General features: G+C 36.8%; 1 protein-coding gene across 1 annotated transcript in view; it reads right to left on the reverse strand.

Annotated features, from left to right (window-relative positions):
• LOC109385697 (cAMP-specific 3',5'-cyclic phosphodiesterase 4D-like) overlaps positions 1 to 18,801 on the reverse strand; it is a 652,078-nt gene extending 633,277 nt beyond the window's left edge. The window contains exon 1 of the mRNA XM_019648203.1: positions 15,968 to 18,801. Within this exon, the coding sequence (XP_019503748.1) occupies positions 15,968 to 16,425 (458 nt within the window). The 5' untranslated portion in view covers positions 16,426 to 18,801. The remainder of the gene's footprint in view (positions 1 to 15,967) is intronic.
• Positions 18,802 to 18,839: the final 38 nt, after the last annotated feature.

The following is an 18,839-nucleotide window of genomic DNA, read 5'->3' on the forward strand; positions in this document are numbered from 1 at the left end:
TCACCAGATGCAGGAGTGGGATTTGCCACTCCAAATATGCTAAACCCTGGATTTAGCCAAAAATCTGGAGGGAGAAAATACAAGAAGGGTTCTCTTCTCCTAGTCCTAAAAAGGCATCAAATTCTATTATGTTGAAGCATGGGAAATTGGCAATATTTCACAACTTTTACCTGCATAGATAGCTCAACCCAATACATTGCAGAAGTGAAAAAGAGAGAACTAGCTTTAAAATATCAGTTTGATGACCCATATATATCTTTAAACCAAATGAATCAAAGTATGTAAGCAGAAAAACATATGCTGATATAATCCAGAAGCCATGACATTTTTTATTCCTTCCAAAAGATGTTTTGTATGTTCTCAAAAATGAATGACTTATGCCAATACTTCTATTATAACAAAATGTCCTTAAATAAGTAAATTTGTTGAAAATTAAAAAGTCAGGTAATCGAATACAAAATACACTTGACTCTTTGTTCACAATCACATTTATAAAAAGTGGGCTTCACAGTTGTTGATTCCATTGAAATATTAGTGTTCAGATAACGGCCCTTCATTCTATCTCTGGACATCTCCAGGTTCTTTGCACAAACATGTCTATTCCCGTTGTACTACAGAAAATTTCATCACATCAATTCCTTTCCCACACCTTGAAGTAAAATTAAAATATGAAGACTGGTGAATTCTAATATGTGCCTGAAGGGAACCTCAGCTGCCCCAAAAGTGTTCTTATTGCAGAGATAATCTTCACTTAACGTGATTGGAAGGACTGTAGATAATAGAGTTGTAACCCAAGAGTGATAATATTTATGGAAGGAAATAGACCTAACTGTGTTTCTCTTCTCTCTGAGTATTTCTTATACATTTAAAAAAGTAAAAGTATTTGGAGAATCCAAAGTAATATTTTATGTAAAATATAACCAGCAACACTATACCCTTCACACACACACACACACACACACACACACACACACACACACACACACACAATGTGATGCCAGGACTGGGCTCTTATCCTCACTATGTCAAGTTTCACAGTTTATTTCTCCTACCTTCAATCATTTCCAGGACTTTCCAACCTGACTTGGTGGCCCCCTCCTGCCTTTCCATTTACATGTAGATAGAACTAATATAAAGCAAATAGCACATTTACCTTACTGTGAAGAGAATAAATTTCAACTTTAATTTTTCTAACCTGGAGCTATAATTCTTTTTCTTCTTAGGCCAGTGAGCGATCAGAGTCTTTTAAGAGCAACTCCATGGGGCAGCATTTCAGGTCCAATCTGATACATACACAGGGTATAAAAATCCACAAATGTCTTCTCTTGCCAGTTAATATGGAAAGCTCCAGGAATCTGGTATCCTTCCTTTCCGTATATTAATGATTAAGGATCCCACATACATAACTTGATGAAATGTCCACATATTCTCTGCTCTTCTCCTGACATATAAATCATGGCAGAAGGCTCGTTTTCTTACACATCCAAAATGACAAACTGTCCTTTCTCCAGAGTTTGTGTTTCAAATGAACACAGCAAGGAATCTATGTTTTGCTTGATAAAACACAAGGCTACGATCCTTCCTCAGGTTCCATCGCTGCCTCCACTTCTACTATTTCTACCTGGTGTTCCCATGCTTCCATCCTTGAGCCTCGTCTCCACTGACATTTCTTCTTCATGTGATATTATGATACCTATTATATTCTTCTAGTAACCCCTAAACTAATCTACACCATTCTCCCTTCTCATCTCTGAAATCTGAAATATTGCAAGTATCGGGAGATTGGAGTCAGATGACTATGGCTTTGAGCTAGGTGAATCTCCAAGTTCTGTAACCTTGCTAAGTTCCACTTTCCATGTCTGCATACAGAGATAATAGTATTTACCTCATAGATTTTTATAAGGAATAAATGAGATGTGATCTCTGTAAAGTTCCCAGAAGTACCAGGCCTACAGAATTACTCAATAAATGGTGTGTTGAAAATATGATAATGATGATGATGGTGTGATGATGATGATGATGACTACAATTATCTATTAGACGTTTCTATGTGTATTTTCACAGGCAAACTCAGGCTGAATTTATTAACTTTCTTCACCTGACCTGAGCAGTGGTACCATAATCCAACCAGATAGCCAAGTGTATAAAGCCTCAGATTTCCATCTCTACTCTATTCCCCAACCACCTGTCTTTCTCCAATTGATCCCAAAGAATAGACAAACTTAGCCTATGAATATTCTTTATTTCTTCAGCGCTCTCATTTATGTTTTTCTGACCTTTCCTCCTGGATTTTTCCATAATGTCTCAATTGGACTCCTCACCTCCAGTCTTCCTCTATACATCTTCCTTCTCTGTGATACCACCAGAGGAATCTTTCTATAATATATTATATTTATTTTCATCTTAAAACTCTTCTATATGAGGGTCAATTGGGATAGTATATGATAAAGCATTTACAAAGTCATTTAAAATTTATACACAATTACTCCTAACATTATCTTAGAAAGATGTAAAGGTTTTTGTATCTTGGAAAGGGAAAATAATTGTTGCATACTTATCCTAATAGTCAAGTGATGAGAGGAAAGGAGAAAGATAGGCAAACATAAAAAAAGAATACATACTAATTTTTCTATACATTAATAGCTGTATGAAAATATACATAAAATCAAATATATACCTATATATATATATATATAAAGATATATGGAAATACAAAAATAAAAACATGTTTAAAAGCAAATCTGTTTATATCATATTTACAATTCAATATGGTAACAAAGCAACAAAATTCTAAGAAAATAAAAAGTTAAGGAATTATTGTTTTTAAGTATGGTTCATAAGAATAGGGAAATAGTTCATTTCCTAGAGAAAATAATCTTTCAGAAAGGAACAGGCAAAAGAACAAATAGAGGGTGTTTATTGTTGTTGTTTGGTTTGCTTGCTTGTTTGCAAGAGGTATATCAAATGCAAAGGTTTGGCAGTATAAGTCAGCAGGTTATATGCAAATACTTTGAGTCAAAAGACCATGGAAGCTATTAAAAAGAAAATATAAATTATTGGCATAGGAAGATCCTGAACTTAACTTCTCCCATAAACACAACAAATTTACAACTCTATATGGAACAATTTCCTTTGAATAAAGACCTGAAAACAGAGCCTTTACAACAAAGTATAAAAGGACGGCATTTTGGGGAATACAATCAATAATGTTGTAAAGATTTTGTAGGGTGTCAGACGGGCACTTGTCTTATTAGGGAGACCACTTCATGGATGGTGTAGATGCCTGACCACTGCAGTGTACATCTGAAGCTGAAGCTGAATAATACTGAATGTCAACTATAATTTAATATATTTAATTAATATATTACTTAATATATTAATTTAATATATATATATATATATAGTGTCACAGGATGTGGAGTTACAGCATAGGGAATAGATTCAATGGAATTATAACAGCTATGTACGATGTCATAGGGGTAGTAAATTGGGGGGGATCATCACTTTGTGAGGGGTGTAAATGTCTAGTTATTACATTGTTTTGTATACCTGAAATTACAAAGAAAGAACGAAAGAAAGAAAGAACTGCATTGAGAGGTAGGAGAAACAAATGAGTCAAGAAAACAAATTTAATTAAATTCACACAATTAATCAGTGGTTGGAATATATCTACCTATGTACTCACCACCAAAAAGCATTTGTTATTCTTAATATAATGTCACAGGTGATCTAACTAAAACAAAACACTGTAAATTTCATCTGCAGACAAGTATTTTTAAAATGTCTTAACTAATATTTCAATCTTTCCCCCAACTAAACAAGCTAAAAATTAGGATGACTGCAGAAAAGCAAAAATGTAAGATTTTAAATTTACCTTAAGTGTTCAGAATATGATAGATTATTTAATTAACATTTTTCAGAAATACACTTAATTTAAAAATGATTTTATCTAACAGATTTAGGAGTCAACAAATCATATCTATTTATAAAATTTCTCAAAGTCATCTCATATTTTCTATTCTTACTGCCATAGCTTTAATTTCAGACTATCATGTTTTATTCCTTATCTGGTTTGTGGCAATAAACACCTAAACCACACTTCCAATTTCTTCCCACTCCATGTTCCACATATCTGCCAGCATAAGCTTCAAAACACGCAAAGCTAACCACATAATTTGCCTGCTGAGAATCTATCAGGGCCTCTCGAACATCTTGAAAGTTGAGAAATCTTTAACAAAGCCTGATCTTCTCCCAGTCTTGTTGACAGCTCCACTCTACACAGCCTGAACTCCATGCATATTGAACCGCTCTCAGTGGCACCTTAGAAAATACTGTTAGATACTGTCACCATTAGCTATCTACCTAACAATTCCTATTATTTAATAAAAATCAGATGAGAAAGATATCCTGGTAAACAAACTGGTACTGGGCATTTGAAGAGACAATGACTACTACATTTCAGTTTGGTCATCTACTGTTTGTAATTTGCTGGCATTTAATTTTTTATAAGCAGATTTTTATAAAAGGCAGAAGATCCAAAATACTCATTAATTAAATATATCAAATATTTAAAGCAAACGCTTAGACTCAAGCAGCACCCAAAGCCATAAACAGGCTGCTGAACTGATTGAGGGCCAAGGCTGGTTATGCTAATGTTTTTTATAGACTCTCAGTATGTCCTCAACAGCCTCTTGATGGGTTCACACATTTCCAAAAATTTTTCATCAATTCCAACAGATGCTGTGACAAACATTCAAAGGAGTATCTGTTCCAGTATTGTGAAGTCGATAATCTAATCTGATGAATTCGGTTTTTTAAAAAATCTCTGGGGAAACATTACATTGAACTTGCTTGGCAAAGTTGATCAACCAATTGAGTAGTCAAAATTAACTCAGTTACTCATATAGTCATGTCTTCAAACTAGCTAATGTAGTAGAAATTATTTTTTAAGTATGTTTTGATAAATGATATATCAGAAAGCATACTATTTTTTTCCTCCATCTTGTGTCTACTTAATGAGATACATAATCATTTTATATGAACTCACTGAAAATTGAATAGCACCCCACTAGACAGTAGATGGTAATACAGTTGAGTCTAGGATCCCCATGTCAAGGTCGCCACTCAAGGCAACCAAAATTGCTTTCCCTAAGTAGATTTTTTTCTGAGCTGTTGCAATAATGTGATTATTAAATATTTATATGACCTATTAATGATTTTTATTATACTCTTCGCGACTTTGGTTTGCAAACTATTCCATGTCAACAGAAATAATGAGCTATCTAACAGCTTCCATGCCTTGCTACATCAAAAGTAAAATTAATACACAAAGTATAAAGACAACATTTATGAAATTGCAGTGCCATTTTGTCAGAATAATGGTGTTTTCATTCACTGTTACTTTTTGCTATGATTGTTGAACTTCTTAGATCATTTAAATTAGCTATTATATTTCTCAGGCAAGAAGTTTGTTTTTATCTTGAGTTTTACTCTCACAAAGAACAACCAGATGCTGAGAAATTGTGGACACTTTATATATATGTTTTTGAACCAGATTAAACATAATGAATTTTAGACAGAATACTTATAATAGAATAGTTTACTAGTAAATATTAAATTATGTATAAACCACCAACACTAAAATAAATTAACTATAAAAACAAATCATAAAATAGCATTGAAATTAGTATCTAATGCCTTTATTCTCATTTTTATTAATTAGCCCCTAAGAAATAACTTTCCTACAATAGCATAACCTTGATAGTCACAATGCTATTTCTTTACTAACGTCCTGTCCTGCAGGCTTCTTTCCAGAGTAACACCCCTGCCAACACTCAAGTGTCTTTTACATCAAATAAAGAAAATAACTTAACTCTTTAACTAAATAAACGATGTGTTAAAGATTCTCTGAATTGCAAATATTTCTGCCCTTTTAATAGTATATGTTTAGCTTCATAAATTTGATTAGCTGAGGTTCATTTAATTATTTAGTAAATCTTTAAATGCAAGCAATGCACAAGTACTGTATTTGGATATGAACAAAATTGACAGGGTCCTTGCTTTCACAGGGGGTAATAGTTTGGTGAATGAGATTGGCATTAATTAATTACATAATTAAACATGTAATTTTGAAATATGATGGATGCAATAAAAAACCATATGGTATTATGACATCAGAAGTGATGTTTGAGTTAAGATCTAAAGTATAAATAGGTATTATTATAGCTAATAGATGGGGACAAAAGAGCATCTTTGGCAAACAAAACAATATGAGTATATGGAAGCTTCTGAGCTGTTAATGCAAATATATATGGGTTTCTTAGACCCATAGTCTACATAAGTATCATCCTCATGCTCTTTATTACTTTTCAAAAATCTGAAAGAACAGCATAGTATATTTCTCAGTATTTTATTATCTTTCTTCAGTATCTATAATAGAAGGCCCCACAATGAGTAGAGAAGTACACCTGCCTACTGGGTAAATAACAACAATAATAACGGAACAAACACAGTATTGCTATGAATTTCAAGCAATCTTAATAGACAAGGGTTGTGCCTCTCTAAGTACTTTCAGAGAGAAAGGTTGCAGGTATATCTCTTTAAAACACCAAACTCATCTTGGGTAAATAACTTCTAACATTTAACCGGTCTATATTTAAGTGGGCCAATCCAAGGATTTACCGGGGCTCCATTTTGTAACTAACTTGGAACATTCAACTAGAAGTGGATATCCTATGAAAACCTAGAGAAGTAGGTGATCATGCCAGAAAATCAGAGAGACAGATAACATGACTGAGTTATAGTATTCCTTTTTGGGCTGAAGTGTTCCCGAATTCTGAGTCAAGCTTGGGGGTTACTCAAGTTAGGCTTGCTTGAGGGCTGCAGTTATAAGAACCATCCAGGTCAGAAAACTATATTTGAGGAAGAAACTGAAACAAAAACTTAGCAATCCTAAGGACCAGGGGACAAACACATAAGTATTCAAATCAAAACTGAGTAATGAAATGAGAATAAGAGGGTGAATAGCGGATATAGGAGACAGAGTCTACAGGAATCCTCCACGCTGGACAACACAGTACTTTTAATAGAGCACACGCGACATTCAGCATGAAGTGGAAAAGCACTGTTAACGCTGACTGAGGCTGACTGATGGACTTTCAATAAACTGAACTTCAACAACAGACCATCGATACGTTGTTTTATGAGAAACAGCCATAGTTACCCTTTTTTACACTTTTTTACCAAAAAAGAAAATACATGATTTTTACTTATTATAAAAGTAACATGTGCTCATTTTAAAGAAAATCAAATAAGAGAAAAGAACAAAACAGAATATCAAAGACCTCTCTTAAATATCCCCCATCTTACACCTATTGCAGTTTAGTACTTTTTCTAATTATATTACACACACACACACAAACCATAATATGCATACACACATATTTATAAACATAGGCACACACAGAGATATAAGTTCATATATGTAAATATAAGTATGCATGAATACAAACAAGTTTATGATACCATATTCTGTGATCTAGTCTCTAAATCATTTTTTTTTTTACTTAATGACCTAGGGTTTATAATTACATTTCAACACAGGTAGATATCTTGCACTCTTCATCTAGTAGTCCTTTGTAGTAGATATGACATGATTTATTTTACCAATTCTGTATTGAAAGATATTTGGGTGTTTTCTATATATTTACCATTATATGCAATATTTCAATATAGTAGTTATTTGCTCACTTATTCAATTGTATTCTTAGTTTAAGTTCCTAAGCGTGGAATTACGGGTCTAAGTTATGTGCCTTTAAAATTTTGGTATATATTATTTGATTATCCATCAAGGTTTCCCTAATTTACCCTCTCCATTTAAAAAATAGATAAGAAAGTACCTACTTCTCCACACCGTCTTTAATTATTTTAAATTCTTCATATTTTAATATTTTTCTAAAATGAGAGATAAAAAAATAAAATAACATTGTTTTAATTTTTACTTTTGTCTGTTCATAAGGTAGAGGATATTTTCAAATATATATTGTCATTAATCTTTCTTCCTTTTTGAATGGCCTCTTTATGGCCTTTGTCTATTTTTATCTAGTTTTTAATATTTTATTATTGATTTTAAGTGCTTTCTATTATTGTGTGAGGTAACGATCCTTTTATTTCAATAAACTAATAAACACCATATTTTAAATAATGTATGCTACTCTCACTGAGTTGGAATGCTGTCCTTAGTAAATCCTAAATTTTTGTATATACGGGTCTCATGTTTCAACCTTTGTTCAGTCCCATCAAAATATCAGTTTATTTCCAAATTAATATCACACTGTTTGAATTAAAAGACTATATGATATGTTCTGATATCTTATAGGAAAAAACATCTTTTTCATTCTTCAAAACATTCCTTATTATTCTTGTACATATTTTTAATCAAAATTCAAGTCAATTAATTCCCTAAAATCCCACTGGAAATATATCATTTTTAAAAAAGCCTGTGGCCTTATCTGTTGGAAGTGTTGCATTTTTCTAAAATCCCATTTCAAATTGCTTACTTTTAGCACTGCACTGAGAATATTACTCTATTTGTAGATGATGTTCTCATAATCTTTCCCTTAGTGAATTAACCAAACTTAGTTCACTTTAAACAGTTTTTTTAATTTTGAGAATTAAGGACTCGTTGAAAATCTGATTAATGTTCTCCCCAAAATATGTACCTATCACCAAATGTAACGAATCCTCAAAAGCCAAGGAATCCAAAGTTAAGAGTTTATCTTGTAAAGCAATCTCTCTAAATTAAAAAAGGAGACTTTATTCCATCAAAGTTACTTTTATTCTGATGTTCTCTTACAAGCTAGATCCAAACTGTTCTCTCTCTTCATAATCATTATAATTTCTCTCTGTCTTCATAGTCTTAGTCAAATGATAGCCTTTTTCTCATCTGATTCCAACCCATATATATCTTACAGTGTGATGAAAAGATCACTAGTCTAGGAGTTTGAAGGCTCAAGTCTGAGTTCTATAATATCTTTGAATATGTATTTGTGTCTATATCTCTGAGAGTCAATATTCTTTTTGATCACCTATAAAATGAGCAAAATATCACCGGCTCTGCTTAATTCATAGAGATTATTAAAGAACACAAATATGTCCTGTATGACAAAGCACACACTAAAAAGACAAGATTTTATTATTATTATTTCCACATTTAAAGCTCATCATGGGGCCGGCCGAGTGGCGCGATGGTTAAGAACTCGCTTGGGATGCCAGAGGGTCCCGGTTCGGATCCCACATAGGAGGGCCAGTGACACTGCCCTCCACAGCTAAGATGCTGAACAACAGCTCAACCTGGAGCTGGGCTGCCATGAGTCGCTGGCGACGGCGTAGGCTGCACTCCCTGTGGCAGTGGGTTGCCATGGGCTACCGTATGTAGCCAGCACCAGCGTGAGCGGCCAGCAGCCGCAGTGAGCGGCCGTCCAGAAGCCGGCGACTGATCTGCCTCGCCAGAGAAGAGCGCAATGATGGTGCCAACTTGGGCCAGTGAAGCAACATCCTCCACAACTAGATTGAAGAACAAAACGACAGCAACTTGTCTGTTCCCCTTCCCCCAATTCCCCAGCACTGTTCCCATCCCCCAATTCCCCAATAAAAATCTTTAAAAAAAAAAAAAAAGCTCATCATTTGTTGAGGACCTATATAAACCACACGCTGTGCTAGTTCCTAAATGTATTTGATGAGGGAGGCTGATACAAAATTGTAATTGGTAGCTGCTAGAGTAGAAATATATACAAAATGCAATGTGAAAGCCCAAAAAAGAAAAATATCCCTCTGCTTGTAAAAAATATCCACACAAATGGTAACATATGAACTAAGTTCAAAACGATATTCATGAGTTGTCCAAACAGATAAGAAGGGAGTGGTGTTAGGGCAGAGGAAAGCAGTCTAGAAGGAAGAAACAGCTTCAGAAAGAAAGAGGTGTCCAAAGGTACAGAGAGCTCAGCACGTGGCAAAAAGTTCAGTGTGGGGATTTCATGGGATTTAAGGACGTTTATAGATGGATAATAAATTGTGAGAGGGACATAACTTTACCAATGTTAGATGTGAGGCCTTTGCATAACTACCAAAAGTTGCTAATAGGGCTTAGTTTTTGCAGATTATTATTCTCTATGATGTTTGAAACTCTTCCCAAGATATCCTTCCAAACCCACATTACAGTTTAGAGGTAGGAATTATTAACTCATCATTGTACGTATGTGTGTGTGAATGTATCCAAGTTGAAAAGTGAAAGAATGTTTTCTTTTCTGAAGTAGTCTTTCTCACCAATTTGAATATCTCATTTATTCAAAAATTCTTTTTAAAGGTAATTTTCCAACTTTTGGTTTCAGGCTATAGCCTGGAAGGTGGGGACAGTAATTGTTGAGACATAGCCACAATGAGAAATGTAAAGTAATTGTCAGGAGATATGGAATATATAAATTGTAGTTCTTGTTCTGTCGATAAACTGCTGTTAAGTGAGTTAACCCCTCAGGACTTATGTTTCTTCAAGTGTCAAAGATCAGCGGTGGTGGGCTAGCTTAGCTTAAATCTAAGTCCCTTCCCATCTTAATATTAAGTGGACAATTGTTGGCTATCTATTTCCGCGTTACTACTCCATGGGCAACTGAACAAGACGGTCCAATCAAAAGGAGAAAAGAGCTTATGCACATTCCTGCTTGGAGGACATGTCCTTATCTCTCTTTCCCTTCTAGCTCCTGCCTCATTCCATTTCCACTGCCATGAAATATGGGAGGTACATAATTTCAGGATCAAAAATGTAAGAAAGTGATGGATCCATGACATTTTTCTTCTGATGCAACAAAGTCTCAGAACACAGAGAAATTATAAAAGCAGTTTTGGTGTCTTTTTTTTTCATTCTGACACTGTTTTGGCAATATATAAGAAAAGTGAAAAATGTGAATATTGCCACACATTTTTTGCTATTTAAATATCTTTAATGGCCTTATTTATTAAAATTTAAATATTACAATCTTATGCCAGTTATCTAATATTATTTTTAAAAATTACTGTTTCCTAAATTCCAAAGTCATAGATTCACTGGTGTAGACAGTTTAAATGACCAAGTTTTCAATCAATTATTTTGGTAATGTAAAACTCAAATTTTCCATCATGAACTTAGATTACCACTGTGTCCTTTAATAAAGACAAAATACAGTAAACTTTTTTGATAAATTCAATGAAAAACAATGGAGAAATATTTTTTATAACCAGAGTGGTAAAGTAAATATCTGAATATTTTTAGTATTTAAGTATTACAATATAATTAATCTTTCCTTTTGTTTAATATATTGTTAATGTATTTAAAAGGTGACTGTCAAATAAATATTTTATAACATACCTGGGATTTATACAGAGTAAAATTATGTCATAGTTTTTAGCTATTTTCCTTCTAAAATACCTAAATCAAATGTCACCTTCTTGATATTTACACATCTGTCATCTAAAATGTCTTTATAGTACCCATATATATATATGCACATATATATATATGGACTCATCTATGCTATTTGACTTTCCAATCTAATTTTTTTTTATTTAATATAGAAGCAAAAACAGTTCACCTATTTCTCCATCTCCCCCCTTCACCTTGGGCAACCACTGATCTCTTTTTTGTATATATGAGCTTTTTTTTTTTTTCTTCATCTCCATGAGCTTGGGTGTTTTGTCTTTGCTTTGTTAGATTCACACATAAGTGAAATCATATGGTATTTGTCTTTCTCTGTCTGACTTATTTTTCTTAGCATAATGCTCTTTGTGTTCATCCATGGTGTCACAAATGGCAAGATTTCATTTTTTTCTATGGCTGAATGAAATTCCAGTATAATATATAATATATATACATATATATTATATACATATATACATATATATGCTTATATACGTATATATGCACATACATGTGTGTATATATACATATGGTATATATACAACCTAAGTTTCCATTCCATTCTTTATCAATGGACACTTAGGTTGTTTCCATATCTTCGCTATTATAAATAATGCTACAGTGAACATGGGGGTGCATCTATCTTCTCAAGTTAGTGTTTTTGTTTTCTTTGGATAAATATTCAGAAGTGGAATTGCTGGATCATGTGGTAGTTTCGATTTGTAATGTTTTAAGGAACCTCCATGCTGGTTTTCATAGTGTTTGCATCAACGTACATTCCCACCTATATTTCACAAGGGTTCCCTTTTCTCCACATCGTCAACACTTGTTATTTCTTGTCATTTTATAATAGCCACCTATCAGGTGTCAAGTGGTATGTCATTGTGGTTTTGATTTGCATTATCCTGATGATTAATAATGTTAAAAATTAATCTGTTATTGAGAATATATAGTTCCTGCAGATTTAGAAAAGCACATTACTGATAAGATATTTTATTGTGTAAAAGGAAGTCAAAGAAATAACTAAATCACTTATCAGTGTAGTTAAACCATTGTTATATTTTGAGGAACTAGCAATTCAAACTTTTAATTTGATACATATATATATATATATATATAATTTTTAAAGGGTATTCTAACTTTTTAAATATTTCATTCGGTTCCCTTGGTAACATGGAGACCCATTCCCCTGATAATTTTACAATTTCAAATTCCTTCTATTTTGAGATTAAAAAACAAATCTACTTTGTTAGCTATAGCTTAATACAAAATTTATTTAACATACCTACATTTTTCCATGCAATCAAAAGAATTGATCATGAAATGTCTGAGGATCGCCTCCTTCCTATGTACACAAATTTCCTCATTAAACCAGGTATACCTCTTTCCCACTGCTTCACACACTGTAACTAACTCAAAATTTCAGTCAAGATAACATCTACAAATGCTACTACGCATGCTAAAAATAGCCTTTTAAAAGACGTATTATTTATAATCCATAAGGAATCATTCATCCATCCATCCATGAGGCTTTTTTTCAGAGACATTAACCTGACAGACAATGTAAACCCTTCATTTGGATGATGGCACACCTGCACACACATACATACACACACACGCATTGCACACATCTCACACATGTGTTTCCTCTTCGAAGATCACTGAAAACAACCTGCAGTGTTCTAGTTTAGCTTTAATTCTCTGAGCACTGTTTCATATCTAGTACTGTATTATATTCATTATACAAAGTCAACAGATACACTGGTTTGCCTCTACATTAATCATTCACATGGGTGTAACAGCTAGCATTTCAAAAGTTAAAAGTAAAGGCTAAAATCTCTCATTGCTTCCAGAGCCTATGCTGTCATTAAACAAACATATATATATATATATATATATATATATATATATATATATATATTCACCCATATCTCATTTTTGGCTCATTTGGACTTTACATCCTGTGGTATCAATCAATACAATCTTCATGTCTGGTTTTATATGTTTCTTTATGTTGTCAACATGCACAGACTGTGTGCACATTTATTTTAGGAGCACCTATTGCCTTTGCTGAGGCAAGAGACGTGGGTCTGAGTCTTAGCTCTGGCACTCATAGTCCATATACTACTGAACAAGTTACTCACATTCTCTAGGGCTCAGTGTTCTTATCCATAAAATGGAGATAATACAATTTCATCTCAGTGTTTTTAATGGATTCAAATAAATTAGTAAATGTGAATTGTTTTGATAATTTTAAAGCATAGCTACTATTCTCTTTAAAGAATGAGATTAATATCCAGGCCCTCCATGAAAAATGCGCTTATTTGCAAAAGCAACTGTATTAAGGACAAGTTTGACATGTGATATAGGAGTGTTTGGGAAATACACAAGTGATGTAAAGAATTTTAAGTTCAAGTATGCTTAAATAGAATGAAAGTGATTTATCAGATGAGTCACAGTGGAAGTTATACGTAAATAGTATAGATCTTAGTTTTCTGTGAACCATTGAACTACCAAATTTCAAATAGAACAATTAATCAGTGTAGAGCACAGCAAAAAATAAATTCAAATCAATGATGCAATACCCATATTCCAATTAGCTTATTTTCTCCCTTCACCCTCAGACATATTGTATTTTATTTAAAAATCAAGTTAATTAAGATACTCTATAGTCAGTCAACTCATAGATTAAACTAGAAATCTTATTCTTATTTATTGTTTGTTAAGGGCTCAATCTCAAAGTTTTTCTATTAATAGGTCACATATTACAAAGTGCTAAACTTGCCTATATTCCACCAGTGGAGACACACACATAGTGCTCAACACACCTCTTCAAACAAAGGGTGAAACTGGATGTGTGTTTTAGCACTCTGGGCTGCAAACATGTAACTTGCATATTAATTTACGAATGTCTGCCAATCACACCAATCTTCAATGAATCTGAATTGAGATTAACTACAGGTACAGTGTATATAACAGGTACGGGGACGTTACCACAATGTCCAGTACCTAGGGGTGTGAGGAAGGCAAAGGGTGTGAGGACTATGTGTGCACATCAGGGTTGAGATATTCTATTTGGCTGGATTTCCTTCAACCATAGCGGATACAACACACAGAGAGACATGCTCATATCAAAAAGAAAAGAATAGAAGGGAGGGAGGGAGGAAAAACTCACATTTGAACACTATTAAGATTTTCTGATAAATCTAACCTCTGTCAGTTAGAGTTGGACAAAAAGTCTCAGCCCAAGGTCTTCCTGCTTCCATACCCAGTCCTGATTTACACTTTACAATTCCCCATCATCCACAACATGTAGCTTGGATGTGTAGCCCATCAGTGCCTTCCCACATCTATCTAAGCTTAGATGATGACAGCTCTACTTTGCCATTAGGTATGTCAAGATCAGCAGCTCCTGAAACCGTGTGTGTGTGTGTGTGTGTGTGTGTGTGTGTGTGTGTGTGTGTGTGTAGAAGGAGAGTCTAAGGAAAGGAACTGTTTTGGGTTGCCAGGAAAGGGGCTGAATGTGGACCCAACTTCCACCTCTATGCTCGAGTTAAGAATCTGGAACTGATTCCTCAAAGCAGCTGTAATTGGTCCTTTATGCTACTCATTTCCTTGGAAGAGGAACCGTCTGCATCTATTAAAACTCCAGTGACAAGCCGCTTCCCTGCCCTGTCTTCCGGAGCACTTTATGTTAAGGAGAAATTACTCTAATTAAATATCGGCGTCTTGTCTGCTGGTAAAATGAGATGCTTTCTTCCTGGGACTTTACAGGGACATCTCTATACACACCACACACCCACACAGTGTAACTCCCACAGTATCCTCGATCCCTCCTTCCATCCCTCTCTCCTCTCTCATTAGGATGGCTGAACATTTTGCTCCAAACTCTCCAAGTCACCCACGTGTTTGCTCTCCCCTTTCGCTGTTCAATTTACTTTCCGACTTGACAAAAAGAAACTCTAGTTCTCAGATTTTTAAGCTGTAATCCTCAGAACAAACTGTCTCACCCACACCTGCCTCCCCCCACCCCCATCCCAATCAGATCTGCCCACAAACCCCTTCACTCTGGGGGGGGGGTGTACAGATTACTGGGTATTTCTCTGGCTCAACCCGCCCCACCCCTTCCTTCACTCTTCTTCCTTCATCAGAGGAAGCTGAATCCCTCTGTTTAGTGCCACTCGCCAGGGTGGAATGGAAGTGGGTGGGGAGGGGGTGGCGGGTGGTATAGATAACTGGGAATCAATCTCTCTCTCTCTCTCTCTCTCTCACACACACACACACACACACACACTCTCATTCAATTAACATTCTTTCGGGGTCTCTTACACACACCTGAATCCTAACAGTTCTAGCAAGGACAGGCACGCCCCTGCTCGCCCTCCCCCCATTCCCAGAATAGAATTTGACCCTGGGTGCAGGACTGCTGGTGACAAATAGACCAACAAGGAAAATTTGAGAACTGGGGAGGTGACCATTTGCCTGGATGGGGGGAGGTGACCCCTTGCGCTCTCCACTCACCGCCTGAGTCCCTGAAACGACGAGGGCCAGGACATCCTGGATTTCTTCAGGCCGGGCCGGTGGCTAGTCTCCACGGCGTAGGAGGTTCGGTCCATGGCGCGGCAATACAGGTAGCGCTCCGTGTCGGAGTAGCCACGATGCCGGACACGGCCAGTGGCCCCGCTCGATGCATAGCGGCCACGAGCTGCCCCGGGCGGCGGCGGAGGTGGTGGCAGGGGGGGCGGCGGCGGTGGCTGCAGCGGGGACTGGGACTGGGGCTGGGGCGAGGGCGGTGGCGGCGGTGGAGGCAGGTGGTGATGAGGGTGCAGGAGGCGGAACTGGGGCTGCCGGAGTGGGTACTGGTGGTGCTGCTCGTGCCTCCAGAGGTGCTTGGGTGCTTTGAGCGTGGCCCCGCCAGCACCGTCGCTGCTCTCGCTACTGCCTGCCGGAGCCTGCACGCTGCTGCCCTCCGCCTCCATCCTGGCCGGCGGCTCTGTGCCCTGCTGCCCAGCCGGGTTCACTGCACTGGCCCGAGCGCCTCCCCGCTGCTGCTGCCGCTGCTGCTGCTGCTTCTGGAGCCGAACAGAGGCTGGGCTCAGCTTCCCGCTTGAAGCCACCAGAGGCTCAGAGGCTCGAGGCGACCGAGAGGGGGCTCTGCTAGCAGGAGGGATCGGATCGCAGACCACGACAGGGCTCCCTTCACAGTGGTTGTGGCAGAGACACGCTCCTGGGCTCCCCAAGTCACCACGACTAGGACGGGCAATACTTCGCTTCCACAACGGTCGGTCCCACCTTCCTCCCTTTCGTCTTTCCTTCCTTTCTTTGGGTGCCGGCAACGAAAGCAGGAATTGTTAGCAGCTCGATGTAGCAACAGCAGCAGCGGCAGGGGTCGCCGCTTTCTGAGTCCAGGGCACGGGAATCCGGATCCCGCCGCTGCTGAAAAGTTGGACAGCTCCTGCCTGGCGAGCTGGAGCTGTGACTTGCTCTAAAACCACCCCAGCCAGTCAGGAGTCAGACCTGTCCTCCCGATCCTTCCCCTCGCTGTGCCCCCGCCTCCCTCCCCACGCTGCCCCCCACTGCCCCTGAGGTTTTCTCTTCACCTCCGCCTGCCTCAGTCTTCTTTGAGAAATGCAGTTTGGTGGTTCCTGGTTGATTTCTCAGAGCTTGTTGACCGTAAGCCCCATGCTGGGGCTTCCAAAGATAAGGGATGTGATCTGGCAAAGTTGCCCAGAATGGTGTATACGAGCGTCGCTGAAAAATTGAATGTTGGTGAAGATCCAATACTAGGGTTGATTCAGTCTCTCGACCTGACATAGGATTAAATATTGTGTTGATCTTTCCCATAGCACGGAGAATGCCCAGTGTTTTCTCTTTAGATCTTCCTCCAGCTAGTATCTCGTTTTGCTGCTGCTTCTGCGATTAAGGTCCCCCAGGAGTGGTCTTTGCTGGAAATCAAGACAAGCCTTCTCCAGGGCTGAGCTAGCTGGCCACAATTAAGACTGGGGCACCTTTTCTGTTACAAACCACTGACAGCAGTTTCTACCGTCAGTTCTTGCCTGCAATTTTCCCGTTCTGCCACTTCCAGGAGAACACAGCTCAATTACCAAAGCGCTTTAAAACACGCTGTGTCGTTATTATTCTACAGAACATTTGACACTAAATCCAAGTTCAATTTTTATTTGCCTTCCTTTATTAGTACTTTCCTGCAATATTGACTGTTTTTGAGAAGCCAAGAGAATTTCAGAGCAATAGACACATTTTTCCTGTCCATTTTAATATTACCCTCTTGCTTAAAGATCAAATGTCATTTACTCACTGTTAAAAATAATTCTAGAATTATACTTCGTGGGAGTTACCGCTGTACCATCCATTATTTGAAATATAAATATATGTAGAATTCACAATAGCTTGTTGGCAGTGTAATTATTGTATTCTCCGCACACACTCAATCATAACAAAATTGAATATGTATATTTTATGCATATAATGTAATTAACACTGAAGTACCAGAATCAGGAACCATCTCTCAGACTCTCCAGAACGTAGAAATCCAATGCTTTCCATACAGTGAATGCTCAGTATAGATACTATTTGGCAAATAACAATACTGCAAATAAATGCTCACTCTGCTCATTAATAAGAACAGGCCATGAAATGTACAAGTGTCTCCTTCTCTAAATGAGAGCAATTAAATTTAACATTGTGCAAAAAAAACCCACAAAAAAACAACAACAACAACCCCAAAACAAACAAACAAAAAAACCAACTCTTGGCATCTCTTCATGGGTTTCTTTCTTTTTTTTATGGTAGGAAATGTCCCCTCCTCTGACATTTCCATATTGGCACTCTGCCCATATGTTGTCCATGCACAAAACCTGAAAAAGGCTGTGTCTTGAGAGGAACAAGGCAGTTTCCTAAACACCACCTCCCTCTGTGTCCTACTGAAAACATACTTGACTAAAGCACACTCTCTCCCTTTTATAGATACAAATGTGACTAATGGCAGTGGCCAAAGCCTTTTCTATGCCTACGGAGACATTGAGCTGGTATCTTTCCAAACAGGAAAGGAGAGAAGAGGAAGTATTATACAGTGTAAACTTTTTTTCCTTTTAATTCATTGTATTATTATTCATTGCATTTGGAATCATTTTAAAGGAGTATAGAAATGTCTTCTTACCTCTGAAGAGGTACATTGAGGGGAATGGCTTGCCACCATTCCCCTCAATGTAACTATGGCAAAATACCTCTATCTGAACTCTTATTCTCACTTCAAATACTAACAGCAGAAGCAGTTTATGATCTTCTTTCTCAAGCAAATAGAACACCTCAAATGTAACCTGATTCTTACTGTCAGTTCTAGCCTTCCTTTTAATTCATGAACACTTTCTTTTTC

This window comes from Hipposideros armiger, unplaced genomic scaffold, assembly GCF_001890085.2.
Source record: "Hipposideros armiger isolate ML-2016 unplaced genomic scaffold, ASM189008v1 scaffold_122, whole genome shotgun sequence".
Taxonomy (NCBI): domain Eukaryota; kingdom Metazoa; phylum Chordata; class Mammalia; order Chiroptera; family Hipposideridae; genus Hipposideros; species Hipposideros armiger.